Raw genomic sequence first — 21668 nt, forward strand, 5'->3', positions numbered from 1 at the left:
AAAGTTATGGTCAGACTCAACGATTATCAAAAATCAGTTGATGATGTTTTTTTAGCTTAATTCTGTAAAGTTGTTTGAGTAGTACAAAAATGCATTGTTATTTTAGGATCTTCTTTAGTTGCCTGATCAGTTGTCAATAATGTTTACTGCTCACTTCTATCAGGTTGATATGTTTGAATATCACATGTTCTGTGAGGTTTGTAAATCTTAATCTGTCAAATTGATGGGAAACAGTGAGCAAGTCGAGCTGTTTGGTTATCACGTGTTTACGATAAGTAAACAGAAATACTGAAAATAGCTGCAGCCAAACAATGTACAGTGCAACAGGACATTCATGCTAAAAATAGATATAATTAAAAGCGGGGCAGAGATCTGAAAGCTCTCCAAACCCTGTAGTCCAGTAGAAAACCTGCAGGATTTAGGGCCAAACCTCAGTAAAACACTGCTGGTCTAAGACTAGACTGCTGCTCATTGAGACTGTCTCAAGAGGCCTTTACCAGAGAGAAAACAGCTCATTTAGTTAGAAACTAGATGAGGACATCAGAGGCGAGGCTTGCAGATCCTGAGCTTCCAGAACAGTTCAGACCAGTGCAGGACTGACCCTGAACAACAGAGCTGTTTTTGTCTCTGTGACTCTCTTCACCTTCCCGTGACTTTCCAGTCGCTTATTTCTGATCTGGTTGTGAGGACTTCATCTCTATATTAGGATGTAATCTATAGTCAGCACAGTTATGAACTGACAGTGAAATCAGAGACACGGAGCTACTGTAACAAAGTCTCAAAACAGGTTTCTTTTATCGTGGTCTGGTCGTCCTCGGCGCTAACAGTGACTCAGATGAGCTCACAAGCCGTCCCAGTACAACTCTGCTTATCCCACATGGAAGACATTATGACACAGGCAGCAGAAATAAACATTATATCTCATTGCGAACTTAGGAAAGAACACAAAACTGCTTTGAAGTTTCCCTGTTGTAGTGTTTGGTGCAGGTTACACTGTTTCCCTCTTGATCTATTTTTATCCATGCGACCCAGTAAAACATATGACTTCACTGAGCTTCAGTAAGATCTGATACATGTGAGGAGGATATGTCATCCTGGGACACCGTGAGGACGGTGTGAAGCAGTGATTTAGGTGTTAATATTGTGGTAAAAACAGAAGACGGACCGTGCGACTGGTCGCTGAGGAGCTTTTGCTTCTGTGGTTCATGTCAGTAAGAGTCAAGTGCTGGATGCCAACTACAGACAGGATGAATGAAACAGACAGTGGCTGGAATGTGAAGGCCCAACACCTGGAAAAAGACTTAATTCTCCAAATTCACTTGAACTGAACTACTCTCCAGTTTAAAAACATTTAAACTGAGGAGAATTTACAGAAAAGCTTCAAGCAAAGTTGTGTTCTACCAGTGTCTCATGTGAACTGTGCACAGCATCTGGAGAATCAGTTGTCCACAGTTGCCCTTTCACACGTGTAGGTAACAACAGGACATTGTCAGTGTCAGACAAGTTCTCACCTACTGGAAATACTCTGTTTGATTTAGCCAAGGGGAAATCACAGGGATTTGTTTACAACGCCAGTGGCATCATAGAAGCTCTGTCAGCTCGCCCACTAGCTCGAACGGAATCTAAGGTCAAGGTGGTTTTAGGAAAGTTTGCAAAGACGCCGAGAAAACAAGACTATGCATACAAAGCCAGATAATGATTAAATTGCAGAATCAATAAACATCTAGACTAAAATGTTATTGGGAGGAATAGTTGGGAACTAGGAGCCTGTAGATAACACAAAGCATTTGATTATACAAACAAGAGGTAGATAAGATCCATCACAAAGTTCAGCTACCCTGTCTGTGTTTGCCTTGATAATGAGGCGAGGCTATGTCTAAATTCTTTTTAAAATAATAAAATATTTTTATATTGGCTCGGTGTAAATAAGGAAGTAGCCGTAGAGAAGGTTGTGGAGGGATCTGATGTAATTCCGGAGGATTATCTTGCCCTTGTAGTAGGATGGAGGTGGGCGGAGGCTTACTACACTGTTTCTACTTAACACTGTTGTGAACATGTGCATCAAGTTTGACCCAAATAATAATAATTAACAACTGTTACACGGAGATGGGGTATGACAATGTTAGGGTCGAGAGGCGGGGTACAGTCTGGACAGGTCACCAGTCTACTGCTAACATACGGAAACAGAAATCCATGCCTCATATTATGCAAAAGAAGAAAGTGCAGTTACTCATTTTAGTTTTTTAACTTGGAAAATAATAGTCCAATAAAATAATCCAGACAAGAAGAGGTAAAAGTAAAACAAACTAGGACGGCGTCACTGCCCGAGTCCCCACCAGACTCCAATGAAAGATAAGAGGTTTATTCTCCTAATGAACGCTGTGCATGCATGTTAGTGATTGATAGTGGCTGACAAAGCCAGTTTAGCTGATTGCGTGTATTACTAATACCTGTCGCAACAGCTCTGTCAACACATGGACAGGAGTGCAGTGTTAGGTTTAATAGAAGACACATAATTTTATGTATCTGCCAATGATTATAAATGAGAGAAAAGAGATGAAGAAACAAAAATGTACAAATAACTAGAAGGCACCGCCAGATTTCTGCTTCACCAAATCATTCCTGTCATTTTGAATTTACATTGATTTTCCTGCTGAGAAGATTTGAAGTTACAGCTAAAATAAATAAATAAGAAGAAAATCATCTGATGGCAGGAAACGTCGACTGAGGTCATCTCCATAATCAAATCAGTTGTTCTTTGGACCACAGCCGCTCTGTCATCTGTCATTTTACAGAATATTCTGTTCTTGTTAATAGTAATATGGAAACAAATATTAGCCATTCACATTTCATGTGAGCTCAGAAGCAGAAGAAGTTCAGTTAGCTCGGTTAAAAAAAGTGAATCTGTGTTTAAGGTGAAGAAAAACAAGTTTGATGCTTAAAATTCAGTTCGGCCAGTAGCAGTCACTTTAGACTGTGAGTTTCTTTTCTTTTTTTTTACTTTGGCTGAATGGTTTTGAATGAATAATTTAAAATCCTGTGACAATCTGGGATTTAATAAATTAGTTTTAACAGAAAACCTGCAAATCAAAGGAACCTCTACTTGTGTTGCACTATTTAGCAATGTTAGCATGCTAAACTAAAATGATGAACATCAGTCTTATAGTGGTTGGTAATTTTAGATGTAATGTTGTGTTTTAACATCCAGTACATCTACAAACTGCTTCTACCGTATCTAAGAGAACCTCCCCCACATGATGTCGTCTGGACTTCTGTACATGTACTGTTCAAACTCGATCTGTTGGTGAAGTCACCGTTTAAATTAAACGTTCTGTGGCGTTCTCCAACGAAAGAGCTCAGCGTGGCGTTTTCACGGGTCCTACAATGTTTCTAATCAATCAGTCAGTTTGGAAAGTTTGAACATTTGGGTTTAATCATTTCATCCGGCTTCGTTCCGGCTCTGTGGTGATGAGAGATAAAGTGAAGACCTCAGTGAACCACTGAGTTTCCTGCTTTCAGAGGTTTTGCACTTTCAGTGTTGAGAGTTGTCCTCAGCATCTGTCCTCCCTTCTTCTTCTGTTGTCCCACATCCAAATGATCTCACTTGCTCTCAGCGCTCATTGTTAGCGAGGGGAAGTTACTGGCTTGTGCTACAGGGTTGTAATGGATGTGCACTATTGTTGTCTTTGTGTAGCTGTTGACTCTTTGGGGGGGCAGGTTTTCTCTTTCTTTCTACTGGGAGTTTCCCTGCTGGTCTACATTTAGAACTGAACTCTGAGGGGCTTTCTAAGGGTTCATTTAGCTTTCGAAGCAGGTGTGTTTTCATGTTGATCAGCATCATAGAGCTTCATAATTTCACAGATGTCTCTGAACGCGCTCTTTGTCCCAGTGGGGATTTGGCTCAGGATGAGTTTACTTTTGTCCTGGTGTTTGTTTTAGTCTGTTCCTGTGCCAGGTGGATGTGTGATATATTATAAAGAGTGTACACCATCAGATATAACGACGGAAGAGATGTTATGAAGAGTCAGAGCTATTTATGTAGGTAGATTTATAGTTTTATCCATAATAATAATAGTATTCCTGCGGTTTGGGGCTACTGCAGAATGACTAAACACGGCAAGAACTGCAAAAATACATTTATATGCATAAGAAAACAAAAGTTAACAGCAAATGTAATCCCCCTGATGGTTCATCTTAATCTTATTAATCAATTTATAGATTTAAATAATTAATGGAATTAGTACAGTTTCATTTCTGCATATATATTTCCACGTCATATATTTGCACAATGTCTTAAATGTAAGCATACGACTTAAAAAATCCTGTTAGAATTCCTCTTCTCTTCAAGACTCACATACTGTATGTAACTTGGTGAACAAACGGACGAGTCCTTGTCATCTTCAGCTGTATTTTTTTCTACAGTTCCTGGTAAAGAATACATTGACACAACATGACTTTTTTACAAGCCAGTTCATAAAGATTGCGCTCACATTGTTTATCGTTCAGTCTTTCTGTGATTTGTAAAGTGCGACAGCCTGTGGGATTTCACTAATGTTGTATGTTGACTGAGAACGATCCAACAGTGAACACACACTTACATTCTAGGTGTTTTTTTTAGTTTCAGTAAAGTTGAGATCAGGGCCAGGGTGATCTCAGATGTATGGTTCCTAGTTTCTGACTATTAAAATAAAACAGAAAATCCATTCATGCCAGAGTAAAACAGATTATTACCCTCTAGCGCTTGTGTGACTTGATTTTTCCCTTTTCCTCTTTCTTTCTTTTTCTCCTCCTCATCACTCTTTGCTGACACTTTTATTCTCCCCACATTCCTGCGGCCCACATGTACATTCATGGTCTTTCATGGTCAGGATGATGTAGGTGAACGTACGTCTGATAGGTGGTGCAGTGTGGAGTGTGGAGGAGGCTGATTCTGGATGCCAGACATTGCTGGAGTTTTTCCATTTTCTGATTTTATTCAAAAACTTACAAGGAGCCAAGAAACATTTAACAGAATCTTAATGAATGTCAGTACATGTAATATTAGTTTTCAGTCCATTTAGATGCTGCAGGATTTTCAGCTTATGTACTTTAATTAAATGATTAACATAATAAGTTGTTTAAGTAGTTAAAGTGGTTTCCTGTCACATGTCAGTCCTGGTTAGAAGATCTTCTCACATGCTTGCTCTTTATGTGCTGACATATTCTGCTGGTTTTTGTTCATTTAATGTTGTTGAAGTGAATCCCAGCTTTGTTTTTTACCACTTTCAGCTCTGTTGAGGTATCGATGGTTTAGTGTTTGTTGAGAGGGGTCTAGTTATGGTGGTAAAGCTCGTCCTCGCTGGAACGGGGATGAATGGGGAGCATTATTTTGGGAATCAACTCGGCAGATGGAGCGAGGCGCTGCCCTTGAGCGCTGCATTTTTCAGGGTTTGTAGTGATAGCAGCGCAGCCTCTGTGGGTTGGTTGATAAGCACCTCTCCTGCTGTCAAGGCCCTCAGCTGCAGCTGCTCCTCAGCCATTATCCTGTAGAGGATTTACAACAGTCCAGTGGTTTGTCTCCTCTCTGCCCATTTATCTGTCACACACATCCTCCCTCCTTAACACACTCTGCTCAGGTCACTGAAGTTCAGGTCCTGTGGAGGAGTTCGACTTATAAACAAGTGGTTCATACAGCTTTGCTCTTAATATTTCTTACTTTAATATAAAGTGGAAATGTCCGAGCACCAAGCCCGTTTTATATTTAGGTTTTATATCTGTGCTGCAGCAACAGCTCTTAACTTTTAAATCCTATTTACAACTCAATCAATATGAATACTGAACAGGTAAAAGTTATCCTAACATAATGTTTTAATTGACTTTATGGTTTATGCATTAAAGTTAGTTTTTGGTTATGATAGATTATATTATTTATATCATCTCCAAAACATGAAGCTTTTTTTTAAATCTTCTGATATTTTAATCCAGAGAACATCATTAGTTTCAGCTCTAAACCAAGTTTGAGAATTAATGCTTTCTTTGAATGATACAGTGGGTTTCCAAATTAATCATGTTCATTTAAGCTTGTTTCCATGGCAACAAAGACCAAAAAAAGTGGGCAGTGAAGCCGGGGGCCACACTGAGTCTTGGAAATGGACTTTGATGACTAATGCTCCCTGGATACACAACAAGGGGCTGTGACAGATGACTGTGGCACGCCAGATTGCATGCCATTCCTGATGATTCACGCCACTATTTAGGTTAAATATGCTGAACAGCCTCAGAGCCTGAGTTGTCAAGGTTGATTCTTCAACAATGATAAAACAGCAAGATTGGATGAACATGCACTTATGTGATTTACTAGTTGTAAACTAGTTGGTGTTGGGATTCTTCAGTGACAGGAGGCAGCTACAGCTGGAGTATTAACTTTTAGGATGTAGATTGTTAACATGAGTCAGAAATCTTCTAATAAATTAAGAATCTAAGAGTTTAAATTCCAATCAAAAGAAGGCAAAGTAAGTTTAATTATGTTTTTTCTAAATCCTACTAATTGTTTCATTGGTGTCTTTTTTTCTTGCCTTGGTATCAAAACTATTCCCTCCATTCATGTTGAAGTGTCCTTGGGCAACACACTTTGCCCCACAGGGATCAATAACGTAGTTTAAAAAAACTGTTTTGTAAGAATCAAGGACTTGAAAGTCAATATCACAGTATTGACCAACGACCCCCCCTCCCTCCCAGTTGAAGCTCTAACCAGCCTACTTTCTTGCTGTGGTATGTAGTAATCACTTGTTATTTAGCCAGATGTCATTACATGCTATATATATATATAATATGTGGTAAAGTGTCAGTATTACAGTCATGCTTTCATCTACTTGATTCAGAAATGAGATTATGGTTTGTTTTATCACTCTCTGACTGAAAGAGTTCTTCATCCTTTAATCTCGTCCGGCACTGATTACTTTAACTATCCTGCCTGAGTCACTTCTTCCTGCTCTCACAGAGCACTGCAGACACATTCCCAACGATCTCAGCAACAAGGGAAATGTCATATGAGCCATGTTTTATCTTCTTTGCATTGATTTCCAGGCTCTTGCTTCTGCCAGATAGTCCTGCACTCGACCTCAAATCCTGCAGCACAACTCTAGCTAGCATTCCCAGATTTAGACACTAAAGGAGACGTTTGCAAATTCAACGGCCTGCTGAAATCTGTCTTCAGAAGTCTCCATGAGTTTACGGTTTATTAACAACAGTTCTCCAATCTGCATGGTAGTTTCCTGTTCTGTTAATATGCACTGCATATTTATAGTGATGTTGCTGTTGAAATCACACTGGAGTCGCAGGTGGCTTCAGCATATATATGTCTGTCAAAGGAACTGGGTGTTTCCACTGTCTCCTGCGTCTGCTCTACTACGTGTTCATGAACCAGTTAGCCTTAGAGGGGTGGGTGTGATGCTCTGAAGCTCTGAGAAGTTAGTTTTGTAGAATTAGTTTCTGTTTTGTTACATTTAGGTCTGATGAATATTCACTGGGATCATACCTCTTGTTGAAACTTGTTATGGCTGAAACTATCTCTGTCAACATCAGTTTTCTTTTGCCTACTGCGGCATCTTTGTTTTTCATGTTCAGGAGAAAACCACGACACGCAGCAGTCCACAGAGACCTCATTTATGCAACAAGTGGCTTGTGTTAATTCCCTGTTGGGTGTATACAGGCTGCAGCTTGTATTGTAGTGCCAGTTATCCAGTAAGCTCTGTTTAGTAACAAGCTATTGTTTGTTTGTGCACAGTCACACACACAATGCACAAAGTATGACTCAGAGAGGCCGAGCAAAAAGAAGAGCACCAGGTCACCCAGATGGTCATAATTAAAGGGTTTTGTCCCAAAATGACATGTTGGGTGTTTTTAACTCGACGTTCCGCTTGGTGACGGTGGCATCTTGTCTCCGTGTTCGCTCCTTTTAATCTGCTCCTAACAGATATTTTAAGAGTTTGTTCCAACAGCTTGTTCTCAGCAGCACAGCGAGGTCTGTATTTAGAGAAAAACGTCTTACGTTCTGTCCCCTCTGCCTCGCAGAGCTCGACGCAGGAGATTGGCGAGGAGGCCGAGGAGGACGCCATCTTCACCATCACGCTGAGGAAGATGCAGCTTCACCAGTCGGCCAGTAAGGGGCAGCGGTGGCTGGGCGTGGAGACGGACTCGGCCCTGAGCCTCTACGAGACCTGCAAGGTGCGAACCATCAAGGCCGGCACGCTGGAGAGGCTGGTGGAGTACATGGTGTCTGCGTTCAGGGGCAAAGACTCCACCTACGTCACCATCTTCCTCTGCACCTACCGCTCCTTCGCCACCACCAAGCAGGTGCTGGATCTCCTGCTCAACAGGTACGGAGGTTCTAGACAACACACCTGTCAGTACATCAGTGGTTCTCAGTTTTATGTCAACTAGCTGACATTAAAACAATATGAAATATTCAGACACCATTTCTTTTACTGGTAACTGGTGAGAGAAACTAATGTTGACTTCAGGCTAAAGACTTTTCATTATTTAAAATTTTACGTTGGTTGAATGAGACTGAACTTGGTTTTGTTTTTGTTTTTGTTTTTTAAGGTATGCCAAGCTCCAGAATGTGCCTCCAGCCGCAGCTCACAGAATCTCGCAGGACGACTGCACAGAGCTGAGAAAGTAAGTCTGCCGTGACCTTCAGTATCGAGGTGTCAACATTAATCACTGAGTACGTTCACGGCACAGTCTCATCCCACTCGCCCCCGGGTTAAAGGGATATCAGCACAGTCTGAAGCTGTAGCGGGTTATTTTTCTTTGCTAGACACCTGTCATCAGACTTTTGTAGATGAGTTTGATACAACACAGTTCATGAAAAGCTAAACTGTAATAAATTACTTTTACTGCTCTTTGTAATGTCAGTTTTACATTCAGGATGGCTGGAGAATGACGCCCCTTGCTCCCTTTTAAAATTCTTCAGCTTTTGTAACACAGTGTGTCTGCTAAAACAACAGCACCTACCAGCTGTCTGCTAGCACACACCTGTGCTGTTACCATGGTTGACACTTGTTCTGAAATAAGACAGAGCTAGTTCAGACCAACTGTTTTAATAGCAATATGCTCCATAACTGTTGAAGCCTTATTCATATATTTGTTATTATTGTTATTTATTCTGATTTTATTGCGACTACCTGAAGTGTTGTGCAGTGACTGTAGCACTTCAATCAGTTTGTGCCTCACGTGTGTTATTTGTGTGTTGTGTTATTTACACTTTATATCACACCAATACTTTATGTTGTGTTTGTGTTGCAGCACTGTTTCATCCATCCTAGGCGCATGGCTGGACCAGTACTCTGAGGACTTCTGGAGTCCTCCAAACTACGACTGTCTGCATCAGCTCCTGTCCTACCTGCACCACCACTTTCCCGGGTCGGACCTGGAGCGCCGTGCCCGCAACCTGCTGGCCCACTTCCATCGCCGACAGCAGTGTGAGCCTGATCCTGATGGTATGAAGGCAGGACAGGAGAGGGACCACAGACCAGGGACTTCAGTCACATTTAATGGTTAATGCACCGATGAACCTAAGAGAAAACTGCTAGATTTGTTTTTTCGTGTATGGCTACATGTCATCAAGCTGTAGACACAATGTTAGTTCACACGCTGTAATAAGGACAGATTGGTTGTACAAGTGATAAAACTAGTTGACAGTTACTATCAGCGCATGTGAGACTGAATCTGTTGAGGGGAAAAACAAACACCAAGGTCAAAGGCAGGATGAGATGCTGAAACAGGAGAAGTGCAGGAACTGTGTGGAGGTTAAACTCAGGCTGAAGCAGTGCAGTGAAAAATATGTTTTGTTGTGTTTTTTAACCTCTGCAGGGGAACACATCGGCTGCCCCTTTGCGACCCAGGAAGAGAGCGGCTTTGAAGACGAGCTTCCCGCTTTTAGTTTCCTGTCGTTTGACCCCATCATGGTGGCGGAGCAGTTCACGCTGATGGACGCGGTGAGCATGTTTCCCTTACTGACAGATTTTAACATCCCTTTCAATCTCTGTTCAGTTCCACAGTCTTTTATATCTACAGGTTCTAACATGGTTTGGCATTCAGATCAATAAAGGCTGCAGCTAACTCTGATATCAGTTAATCTGCCAGTTACATTTCTGATTAATCCTTTTCTCCGAAAACAGTGAAAAAAATTTTTAATTGATTAAAACTACTAAACTGACTAAACTTTGCAGCTTTACAGTAACAATGAACTATCTTATAAGTTTTACAACAAACAGTTTTCCCGGCTGGTGTTAGCCTGTTATTAGCCAGTTAACCTCAAATTGCTCATATGCATGTCACTACTGATCATTTTCTAAAGCTCACAGTTTATTTTTTAGATTAGATTAGATTTCCAACCATGCAGGCAGCCACCAGTTGAAAAGCATTTCACTCCACATTTGCTAACAGTCTTTTACACAACATTTTAAATACAGAAGAGGATGAATCATCTTCCAGGAGACATTGAACACATTATAAAGCTTAATGTCTGCTGACTAATATTCCTAAAAAACATCCTTACATGTTCCAACCCATTCAACACGTGAAATCTCTAGTTTGGTCCTGAAAGTAAAGTCCGTAATCGCTGTTTCTCACCAGGATCTGTTTAAGAAGGTGGTGCCCTACCACTGCCTGGGAGGGATTTGGTCTCAGAGGGATAAGAAGGGGAAGGAGCACCTGGCTCCCACCATCAGAGCCACAGTGGCTCAGTTCAACTCCGTCACCAACTGTGTCATCACCACCTGCCTGAGCAACCCGACTCTGAAGCCCAACCAGCGAGCTCGGTTGCTGGAGAGGTGGATAGACGTGGCTCGGGTGAGCAGCTCTGTCTGAGTTACTCAGTTAAACGTTGACAGGCAATAAAAGCACAACGCAGTTTGTGTTTTTTCTCATCTGATCATCGCTCTTGTTGTGCTCAGGAGTGTCGAATCCTGAAGAACTTCTCCTCATTGCGAGCCATCCTCTCCGCCTTGCAGTGCAACGCCATCCACCGCTTGAAGAGAACATGGGAGGAAGTGTCTCGGTAGGTTTTCAGTTTTGTCCTGGTGTTGCTTGAAGGTATAAAAAAATAAAACACCGTTATCCTGTAGTTAAATGTTACAGTGAGTAGCTCACACAGCAGCTCTGACCTCCTCCTCACTCCACAGGGAGAGTTTCCGAACCTTCCGCGAGTTGTCCGAGATCTTCTCAGATGACAACAACTACTCCCTCAGCCGAGAGCTGCTGGTGAAGGTGGGTCATAGGTTTTCAAATCTGTATACCACACATGGCTGAGCTTAATGTTTCCCGGTAACTATTAAAATGTAATTCTAATCTAAGCACAAATAAATAAAAATAGAGAAAGAAGTTTTAAGTTTGCACATAAAGCATCAACACTTGCAGATTCTCAGCCCGACTGTTGCACCAGCACATTACAAACATAAAAGCTGCCTCACCAAACCTGGACTTTGGACCAACTCAAAGAGTCCAAGTGCCAGAGAACCTGAGAGTCTGTCCTGGTTCATAAAATGGAAGCATGTCAGATAAGTAAGCTTGTGCAAGACCACCAAGTGCTTTAATAACCAGTAAAAGCATTTTAAAATCGATACTGCAGCAAGTGAGCAAGTATCATTTTGTGCTTAAGTAACCTGCAGTAAGAAAGTGTAAGGATCCATTTGGCAGACATTACAAACTGTCTCAGTGACTCTTCAATGATGATTAGATAAGAAGACAGAGGAGTTCCAGGAAAATATCAGCCAAACAGACAAGGTCAGGTGTTTGTCCTCCCGCAAGGTAGCAGCAGGATGTGTGGCTTGGTGTCCTCTCTCTCTGTTGGACTTCCTCACATCTGTCTAACAGCTGCATGGGAACATCCAGAGAAACATCCTGCGAGGCAGAACACCTTGTACCATGTTCTGTTGCATCACAGCATCCATACAGTATAAAACTCATTAAATCTTGGGTGGGCTCCGTGCCGCTGACGGGTTGTCGTCATTACTGTGATTTATGGAGTTTAATGCAGAGAGGCGTTGACACCTTCTGAGTGTTTTGCAGCTCGTGCTGACGCATTCAGTGTGAGGACAGCAGCAGCTGGCTCAAAGAGAAACGTGATAACAGGAAACGAGACGGCAAATCTACATGTTTTATATAAGTACAATTTTAACACCCACACAATGCAAAAGGTTAGAATGATAAAAATCTGAGGTTTTAGCTTGAACACACATAATATGTCTGATTGGTGCAATTATTTAAATTCTTTTGCTTTTTTCGATTCGTAACTCAGTCAAATCTGAACACACAGACAATACACACTTAATTTTAGGTTTCCAGTCCAATCTACTTATATATCACAGAAATATCACTAAATATCTCAATGTTTGGGTGTTTTTCTCAGTCTAAAATAATGCAGTGATAGCTGTCTGGACACCTGTGTGCACAAAAGAGGTGATAATAGTAAATTCGACATACATTAGATGGTGCAACAAATATAAATATACATTGAGTGTTTCCCACTTTTTTACCCACACAGGAAGTTATTTTCATGCACACAAATGCCTTTTGACTTGTGTCAACATATAAACATTAGAGATGGTGACTGCATCTGTGAGCTCGTCTCCACGTTATCACCTATTTATAAACCTGAGTAGTTTGCTGATGTAATAGTGAGTGAACACCCAGGGCTTCCTCTGAGGGAATCCCTGCTGACGTCAAAGGGAGGTAACCTTTGGCAGGTGTACTGTAGATAACAGCTCTGATCTGACGCTTCTGTAAAAGAAAACCTCGGGGCGTTGCCTATTTCGCGCCATATCTGCTCAGGCCAGGCTGCATTCCCTCGACTCGATCGGCTCGAGTTACACACGGATGCAGAATGCCTCTGAGCATTACATCACTCAGAGGAATGTGACTGAACGCCAGGAGGTTTTTCTCTGAAGCTGCTTTGGGAAAAAGACTCAACGTGAAAGTATAGTCACATCCATGTTACTGTTCATGCTTTGTGATTCCAAAAACAACTTCTTACACACCTTAAAACAAAAACAAGCAAGAAATACATGCACTGTTGTGGAACTGCTGATGCATAATGTCTGTTTATGAGCAATATAAATCCATGAAGCTGAATTATAGGAAAGTTTACACAACATGTGAAGAGTTATGCTTTAGTTCTGCATTCAAGACTATATGGACTTTACTGTTTTTTAGGAGGGCACCTCCAAGTTTGCAACTTTGGAAATTAACCCCAAACGGGCTCAGAGGAGACACCAACAGCAGAGAGACCTGGTGAGTCCACAAAACACAGCAGTAGTTGACAAATACATTGTTTTATCAAAACAACATATCCTCCAGTCCTGAACTAGATTAATTTTATGTCAGCATCGCCATCTAGTGGTAGATGAAGTCATTGCACTGTGTAATAGTTGGATAAACTTTTAACTTTTTAACGTTTAATATCACATGAAGGGTATATTGTTTAGTTAATTATCAATTAAAAAAAGTTTTAGTTTGCCCACATTCAAAACATCTATTAAGTGTTGTTTCCATGCTCAGACACTGATTGTCCCTCTGTGAACAGGGAGTGATGCAGGGGACGATTCCTTACCTGGGGACCTTCCTAACGGACCTGGTGATGATGGACACTGCCATGAAGGATTACACTGAGGTCAGACTCCAGTGTAGCTTGAGCTCACACCTATAATAAGTTTTTTAGCCACTTGTTGATGTTTTTAATCTTCTTTTCAGGGTGGTCTGATCAACTTTGAGAAGAGAAGAAAGGTAAATGAAGCTTTTCGGTTTGGGGTTGATGGTGGAAACGAGCAAATGTCACATAACTTCATAAGAGATTTAAAAATATTTTACAAGGTGACTAAATCCTTTGGTCTGTTTTGTAACTGCAGGAGTTTGAGGTGATTGCTCAGATTAAACTGCTCCAGTTGGCCTCCAACAACTACAGCTTCACTCAGGACAGCCACTTCAGAGAGTGGTTCGCAGGCGTTGAGAAGCTCAGTGAGGCAGAGAGGTCAGTTACGTCCACTCGTCTTAAATTCAGTTCTTTTTACACCTGTTTACCAACACTCTGATGGTGGTGATAACAGTAAAATGAAGAATTCGGATTGGCATCAGTCAAAACCATATTTCATGAAAAGCTGGGTGCTCAGTGTTCTGGGTCGTGTTGAGTTTACTGACATATCCAGTGCAGGATTTATGTGAACTGACTTGGCAGGATGACTGTGAAGTTGTCCCGTCTTATCCTTGAGACAATTTAAATTAACATTGTCATTGTCCTGACATCTTCTTCCTGCAGCTACAATCTGTCCTGTGAGATCGAGCCTCTGTCGGAGTCGGCCAGTAACACTCTGAGAGCCAAGAAGAACGGAGGAATCATGAAACGCTGGAGCGAGTAAGTGACGGTGTCAGTCAAACCTGAGGAAGAGAGAAACATAAGCTGTATAACTTATTGAAATCATTCACAATAATCTTTTTCTAGTATCCTGACTTTAAAACTCAACCACCTGTAAATATGACTCTTTCACGTTATCATCTGTGTCCAGCCGACAGTTGACTGAGGCTGGATCCAGCACCGCTGCCGGTTCTCATTCCAAGTCCTTCGACCACTCACACTACCGACCGTACCAAGGAGGCGGGGGGGACAGCGGCGACGCGCTCAGCGTTACCTCCGTCAGCTCCAGTGGTTCAGACCTGGAGGACGTGAACGCCAGCTTCCTGTCTGATTCCCCAGAGGGACATGAACGAAAGGTACAGTGAAGAAGAAAGAGTCACCTCCTAGCAGCCAATCGGATGATAGTGTTGCTTGGTTATGGCTTCAATTTTTTTCTTGTCCTTCTCTAGACTTCAACTCCGTCAGTAAAACTCAGCGTCTCTGCTTTGGGGAGAGAAGCTCCACCAGCAGATACAACCTCAACGGTTCGTCTTTCTTTGCACTTTTAGCCTCAGAACTTGATATTTATTCTGTATGTTGCACCAAAGATGTTTAACTTTACTTGTATACGCCACACGCCTCTTGTCCACCAATGTTTTATCCTCACCACGCCCTCTGCTCTCCTGTTTTCCCGCTCAGTTCTGGGAGTGCACGTCTCTGTCGTCTCTGGACACCTCCGGGATGGGCTCCAGCTCTGGTTCAGCCTCCGGCTCCAGTAGCGCCTCCTCCTCCTCCGTCTCCTGCTCCACCCCGCTGTCTGCGTCCCGCTCACACAAACGCTCGGTGTCGGCGGTGTCGAACTACTCAACTCTGTCGCTGCCGCTGTACAACCAGCAGGTCGACGACTGCTGCATCATCAGGGTCAGCCTGGACGTGGAGAATGGCAACATGTACAAGAGCATTCTGGTGGGGAAACAGAGAGTTTTTAATATAAGGATTCAGGAATAAGGATTCATATAGATATAGATATTATTTAAAATGTAGATTCAGTTGAATCAGCCGATTAGGTAGCATCTAATAGCGAGGAACACACCCAGTTTTAATGTAGCTGTAAGAAAATGTTTGAGACTCAATGTTTTCTTGCTTGTTGCAGGTAACGAGTCAAGACAAGACTCCAGCGGTCATCAGGAAGGCCATGATCAAACACAACCTGGAGCGAGAGAAGACTGAGGAGTACGAGCTGATGCAGAAAATCTCTGAGGACAAAGGTAAAAATAACAACGATATTTGTCTTGACAGAGTTCACACCTTAATGAAAATCTACATAAACACAGGTTCATCCTTTCTTTCTCTGATCGTGTGTTGTTTCTTCTTTCTGTAGAGCTGCGGATCCCTGACAATGCCAACGTCTTCTATGCCATGAATTCCACTGCCAACTACGACTTTGTCTTGAAGAAGCGTGGCTTGGCCCGGCCGGTGCGAGCCAAGGCCGTGGCCAGTTCGACGCTGCCTCGGATGAAACAGAAGGGACTGAAAATCGCTAAAGGGATCTTTTGAGGTGAAACGCACCACTTCCTGCCTCCACTTCACCCCCTTAACCCTCTCTGGTCTCCACTCCTCAGAGGAACCTTTTCTGTTCAGGTCTTTTGGAGACAAACTAACCTGAAGTATCTGAGTTTTGGTTCGGACAAAGGTGCCAGAGGAGAAATGACCAAGCAACCTTTCTGCGGATTAGCAGGAAGCAGAGGAGCACTTTAGCACTTAGGAACAGCTGTCGCGTCATCAGGACTCCCCGAGGACTTTAAAAGCTTGAGTTCGTCGCAGGAAAAAGCTGTTTCCATTCATGAAAGGGAGGGACACAACAAACAGCTGCGTTGGTGTTGGCCGAACACGCTCCACCGGTGCAATGTGACCAATTGTGTCACAGTGTGGAAAAGCAGATCTGTTTCATTTCCTGGTCCTAATTACTTTTTGTTTACAGCTGTTTACATCCTACCACCCCCGATCAACTCCTTCAGATTTCTGTTCAAGCCTCTTGCTCACGAGAGCGTTTTTGGACCTTCGGTAAAACACTTTCTTTACCCTCTCTGCAGCCTTTGGACTTTTATTTTCCTCCTCGGTGTTCAGGCACGCCCCCTCCTGGCATGGAGTGTACATACAGGAACAACACGAAGCCACAGCGAGGAAACGCAGACGTGTGTGAACCAGCTGGGTGTTCGAATGTGTTTCTATTTTTCAGGGAACTTGTCGTGAGTGTACCCGCGCCCTTACAGTCCTGACCAAGGGTTCCTGATGTCGACGGTGTTTCTGGGACGGCAGCACTGAACGTCTCTGCTCTCGGACGTTGGGACCGGTGACATAGAGAGATCTGAACTCTTTTAACTTCTGAGAGCTGCCATGTTACAAACAAACTAGACAAAAACAAAAGGTCAAGTCGTCTGGAATGGAGACATGGTGTCAAAATCCAATCCAGTGGGCACAGCCATGAATCACATGCCACTGTTTTCTTTTTTTTTATTGATGAATCGTAACCACTACACCGTGAAGGATGTTCTTCTTCGGTCGCACTTGACAGTTTCTGAGTAGAGAACAAGTGAGCTGGAAACAAGAAAAACTGAGTGTGTATATATCAATTAACACCAACTGTGCAGTATATTCTTTTGAAATGGACCATGAGATTTTGTTAATAGACTCATCACAATATCAACACTTTTTTTCCAGTTTCTTTTGTACATTTTTATTTACATCCTGCATCTTTCTGCTCTGATACGGTGCTGCTAATTATCTTTCTGAAGAGGTCGTAAGAGCTGCACTTCACTATTCTCCAGACGCCATGTTGGAAGTCATCAGAAACATCTCTTCTTTCACACCGAGCGAGGCGTTTAAATATTTGGAAGAGAAAAGAAAATAGATTAAATGTAACAAACAATGAACGTAAAGTAAAACATTTGACTTGATCATTTATATTTAAAAAAATAATTATTTTACAGTTGATGCAAGTCAATGCTAATAAAATAATAAATAGCTTGTTTTCTGACCAAAAATTATTTCGCAGATGTGCACATTTAAAAATACTTAATCATTAAAAAAAATATTTGTCCCGTATTAAAACTAAATTAATATATTGGCCAACTAATTGTTTTAGCTCTAACATGTGGCTTTCATATTTCATTTTCCAAATAAGTTTCCTGACTTTGCTAATTTTTGGCATCCCCTGGCTTCCATACGCCGGGTAATACTGAAGGTTAAAGATAAATATATGATAGAATTAAATTTGACCATAGTAAGTTAATTACTCTCTAAACATTTAAGCATCCAAAACAACATTTGGGATAAATTAACACCAAAAGATTTGATCAAATGTATTATTTTATTTTTTGATTATCCTCTGGAGCTGTATCTTGTATCTCTTAAAATACTACAATAGTTCAACTCTGAGAAAAAAATAATAAATAAAAGTAATAACTATGTAAAATAAGAAATAAACTGCACAGGAAGAAGAGACGGACTGTGGTTTAGCTCTTCCAACATGGCGCCTCGTCTTTCATATCTGTTGGTAACAGCTCTCCACGTGTGCCATCGATCCTGCAGGACGTGTGCTTGTGGTGTCGACTGTGATTAACGACAGCAGAGTCTCTGTTCTCTGGGCTCTCACTCACAGTAGATGTGAACAAAAGAGGTTTTGATGATTTTCAGACAACGTGCAGAATGACTTAAAGCAGGCTGTAAAACGTGGAGTGTGGAGGTTTTGAGGTTGGGCTGTGTGTAGGAGCCCAGATCAACAACAGTGATGCTGCCAAACTGCACAAGAGAAAGAAAAAGAATCAAACTCTTCTCTTTTCTTTCTCTTTGCTTTACTCAGTGTTTGTTTTAAGGGAAAAATCCAACCGAAAACACCTTATCACTGTTTACAAAAGCAGTTTTAGTGATGTTTCCACGTTGGGGGTTCATTTGTCACTTTTTTCTTTGTCACTTTAGATACAAAACTTTACAAGAGAGTTATTTTAAAGGGCTTCTTTTGGGGATTCTGCAGTTCTTCCTCTTCCTGCACACACGCCATATTTACAAGACAAGAGCAGATTTACTTTACACATTGGTTTTCTGAAATTTCCTTCACGTCAGACAAAAGCAGCTTCTCATTTCTGTCACTAGCTTTTACTAGTGAATCCATTTAAAGTCAGAGCCATGAAAACACTGCCTCCAGTTCAGTTTTAATGTTTAATTTAAAATGAGTCCCATGTAAAAGAGGTCTTAAATATGAACTTATTCTCAGTTAAGCTACGAGGCAAAAAGGCAACATCCTCACCAGTTGATGATCTACGTGGCGTGCCTTCAGTGTGGCAGTAAAATAATAAAATCCAGATAATTCGACTTTACATTAAGAAGATGAAAAATTGTTCTATCTATTTATCCAGTAGACTTCATATTGTCACTTTTAAACCATGAAAACACCATGAGGACGATGTGTTTGTTAAGTCACCTTAGATGAAACTGACTCGAGTTGCTGCTGAAACTTCCTTAAATCAGAGCTTAAACTCTGATGACGTCCAGAACAGCAGATCCTCCCAGACCCTACATATGATCTGAATTAAAAAATAATCCAGTCCGGTGCACAAAACCAGTATTTAAACCAGTTTTCAGGAAGTGGAACTTTAATGTTTCACCGGTTTTGGATATTTTTATTTGTAAAGCTTTAGCATCTTTAGCTTTAGTTTCACTGCTTTCAGTTTTCAAAATGTATGTAAAAAAAATATCGATTTTGTGCACTGGACTAATTATTGGCGTCAAACAACGTTTATTTATTTCCTGATATATTGACACTGATATAAGGCAGAGTGTGAGCTGTGGACACAGTGAGCAGCCTCTAACCCACAGACTAATGAAGTAGAATAAGCCCAGTAACCTCTGCTAACATTACAGTCGAGGAGATGAACACACTGTTTAATCCATTTCATACACTTTTGTTTTTGGAGAAGCTGACGAAGACGCCGCACTCGTAAGTGCAAAGCATGAGTGTGAAGCTGATCCAGCTGCAGCTACTAAAACCACTTTCAGACAGAAAACACTTCATGATGGGATTTCTAAGGTTGGATTTTTCCTGACGAGTTGTTCATATCACTGCAGCAAAACACTGCAACCATGTATTGCCTTTTTAAAATTTATTTTCACCTGCATGAACTTCATAATTTTCCTAACGATCAAATGAATGATGCGCCCAATGTTTTCATGCAAAAGCAATATGGTGACGAGCAGCCTGTCGCTCGTCCGGCTGTCGTGGATGTCGTTCGTGCCACTGTGGCGTGAAATCTTTGCTGTTGAACACTGTGACCTCTGACCCTTTCACTCTGCCCTCTCTGCCTGTTGATCAGCGTCATGTTGAGCACTGTGAACTTAAAAAAAAAGTGTCATTCTCCTTTAATGGTGTCGTAGTGAACATCCACCCTTCGAGCAGCGAGGGCGGCAGGCTTGACCCTACATGTGCCAAAAATAACAAGGAAAGAGAGAAAAGGTTGCTTTTAACACATGAATGAATCCGCTGCCTTTCACGGTGAAAAAAAACACGTTTATATGTTTACTGTTGTCACATTTTTCTGGAAAACAAAAATAAGGTTAGAACACTATGAATTAAAAAAAGTCTGGACCCGTATCCCTGTGGAGAATTAGTCTGTCGTCCAAGAAACTTGAAGCAATTCATCAGGAGCTGCAGATGAAGCTGTTGTAGAAATCACTGTTTTCATGAATGTATGCTCCTGTCTTTCATGTTTTCACATCTTTTGGGATCATGTTGCCAGATTTTTGTGTAATATCTTGGTCTGAGGTGCGTTCACTGACTAAAAAAAATAAATAATATAGGAGCAAGTCTCGCTCATATTCACACCCCAACTCTTGCTTTCCTTTATGATGGAAACCATCATGATTGTGGTGAAATCTTAACAGCAGTGTGTTTTACTTCATGAGTTCATGTTTCCTTTTTTCATAGCAGCTTATAACTACTTGCAGCAGGACCTTAAATCCACCACAATGTCTGTAAAAAAGGTGTTTTAATATCTTCTATTTGACTCGTACAGACTATAGGCAACAGCAGCAGCTGGTGTGTTGCTGATTTACAGACTCTTAAAGGATAAAGCTGACATCATTTTTTGATTATCCTCATTTTCAACAAACCCCAACAAAATAACTTTAACTGGAATATTTTTCCAGCTAACACAAAACTGACAGCTCCATCTCTCTTTTAGGTGTGCTCGTGTTCTCTGCGAGCATAAGCGTTGTGCACTTGACTGGAACTTAAAATGAGTTTTCTTGCCCCTGCGAGCGTTTCTGTGCTGATGAGGTTGGTGTTGGACTGTGTGTTGTCGTAGCCCGTGTTGACATGACGTACCTTTTGTGATTTGAACTGATTCTGTGCGAGTTTGAACAATAAAAAAAGAAAAAAAGAGAAGGCTGCGTTTACAAGAAAAAAGTAAAATCATGAAACCAGTTGGCGTGGTGTGTGTTTTTATTTTTTATTTTTTATAATTTAGTGTTTAGTTTCGTTCCCCTGAACTGTGCTCGGGTGCCATTTTCCATTTTGACAAAACAAAAGATTTCAGAACTTTTTCTAACTGCAGTCTCCTCTTTGTTTTACTTTTCCCAAGTAAACTATGTAGAAAACAAATCCATCCTCGATTATGTCTTTTTGTTTATTTATTGATTTGTATATAGAGATTTTGTTTTGCATTGTACATTCTCTCCTTTCTTGGTTATAGATTAATATATTCATGTATATACGAATAAACATTAAGTTTCTAAAAGTAAAAATGCTTTGCTCCTCATTATTGCCTGGTTTGTTTATTGTACATTGTGCATTTCACTGGATTTAAATCTCCTTCTAACAGAAGATAATGATAATAATAATAATAATAATAATAATACAGCTAAAATGAAAATGATGCATGATGATGGTGAACTTGTGTACTGAATTAATCCTCTGGATCACACTTTATAATATTTAGTGTTTCTAAACAAATGGTTTCAGATAAAATTTGAGTAATTTTCTATTTATTAAATATATTAAAGTTCTATTTAAGAAATGCACAGTTTCTGAGAAGTCCTGTGTTCCTTGTATTTTTGATTATCCCATATTACTAATCAATTAAAATAAAAAAATGTTTCTTTATTAATATAGATCAAGTACACAGCAAAAAATCAAATAGATTCTTGAAAAAACCCATTAATAATTTAATACAATAAAATGAATGATAAATAATTTTACTGAAAAATAATCACAAGAAATGATCTATTCTGTATTTATTTTATT

At 40.9% G+C, this 21668-nt stretch overlaps 1 protein-coding gene across 7 annotated transcripts in view; it reads left to right on the plus strand.

The window, feature by feature from the left end:
- LOC113150262 (ral guanine nucleotide dissociation stimulator) overlaps positions 1-19930 on the plus strand; it is a 42573-nt gene extending 22643 nt beyond the window's left edge. For 4 of the 7 annotated variants that reach the window (XM_026342697.1, XM_026342696.1, XM_026342691.1 and 1 more), the window contains exons 2-18: positions 8053-8357; positions 8584-8658; positions 9289-9539; positions 9856-9980; positions 10621-10836; positions 10941-11044; positions 11169-11253; positions 13198-13275; positions 13568-13654; positions 13735-13767; positions 13890-14011; positions 14297-14392; positions 14544-14748; positions 14842-14916; positions 15071-15337; positions 15525-15639; positions 15753-19930. In XM_026342697.1, coding sequence (XP_026198482.1) covers positions 8053-8357; positions 8584-8658; positions 9289-9539; positions 9856-9980; positions 10621-10836; positions 10941-11044; positions 11169-11253; positions 13198-13275; positions 13568-13654; positions 13735-13767; positions 13890-14011; positions 14297-14392; positions 14544-14748; positions 14842-14916; positions 15071-15337; positions 15525-15639; positions 15753-15928 — 2415 coding nt within the window. In that variant the 3' untranslated portion in view covers positions 15929-19930. The remainder of the gene's footprint in view (positions 1-8052; positions 8358-8583; positions 8659-9288; positions 9540-9855; positions 9981-10620; positions 10837-10940; positions 11045-11168; positions 11254-13197; positions 13276-13567; positions 13655-13734; positions 13768-13889; positions 14012-14296; positions 14393-14543; positions 14749-14841; positions 14917-15070; positions 15338-15524; positions 15640-15752) is intronic. The other 3 variants (XM_026342693.1, XM_026342695.1, XM_026342694.1) reach the window with 2 other exon arrangements.
- The last annotated feature ends 1738 nt before the right edge of the window (positions 19931-21668 follow it).

The sequence above is a fragment of the Anabas testudineus genome, chromosome 9 (assembly GCF_900324465.2).
Source record: "Anabas testudineus chromosome 9, fAnaTes1.2, whole genome shotgun sequence".
Lineage (NCBI taxonomy): Eukaryota > Metazoa > Chordata > Actinopteri > Anabantiformes > Anabantidae > Anabas > Anabas testudineus.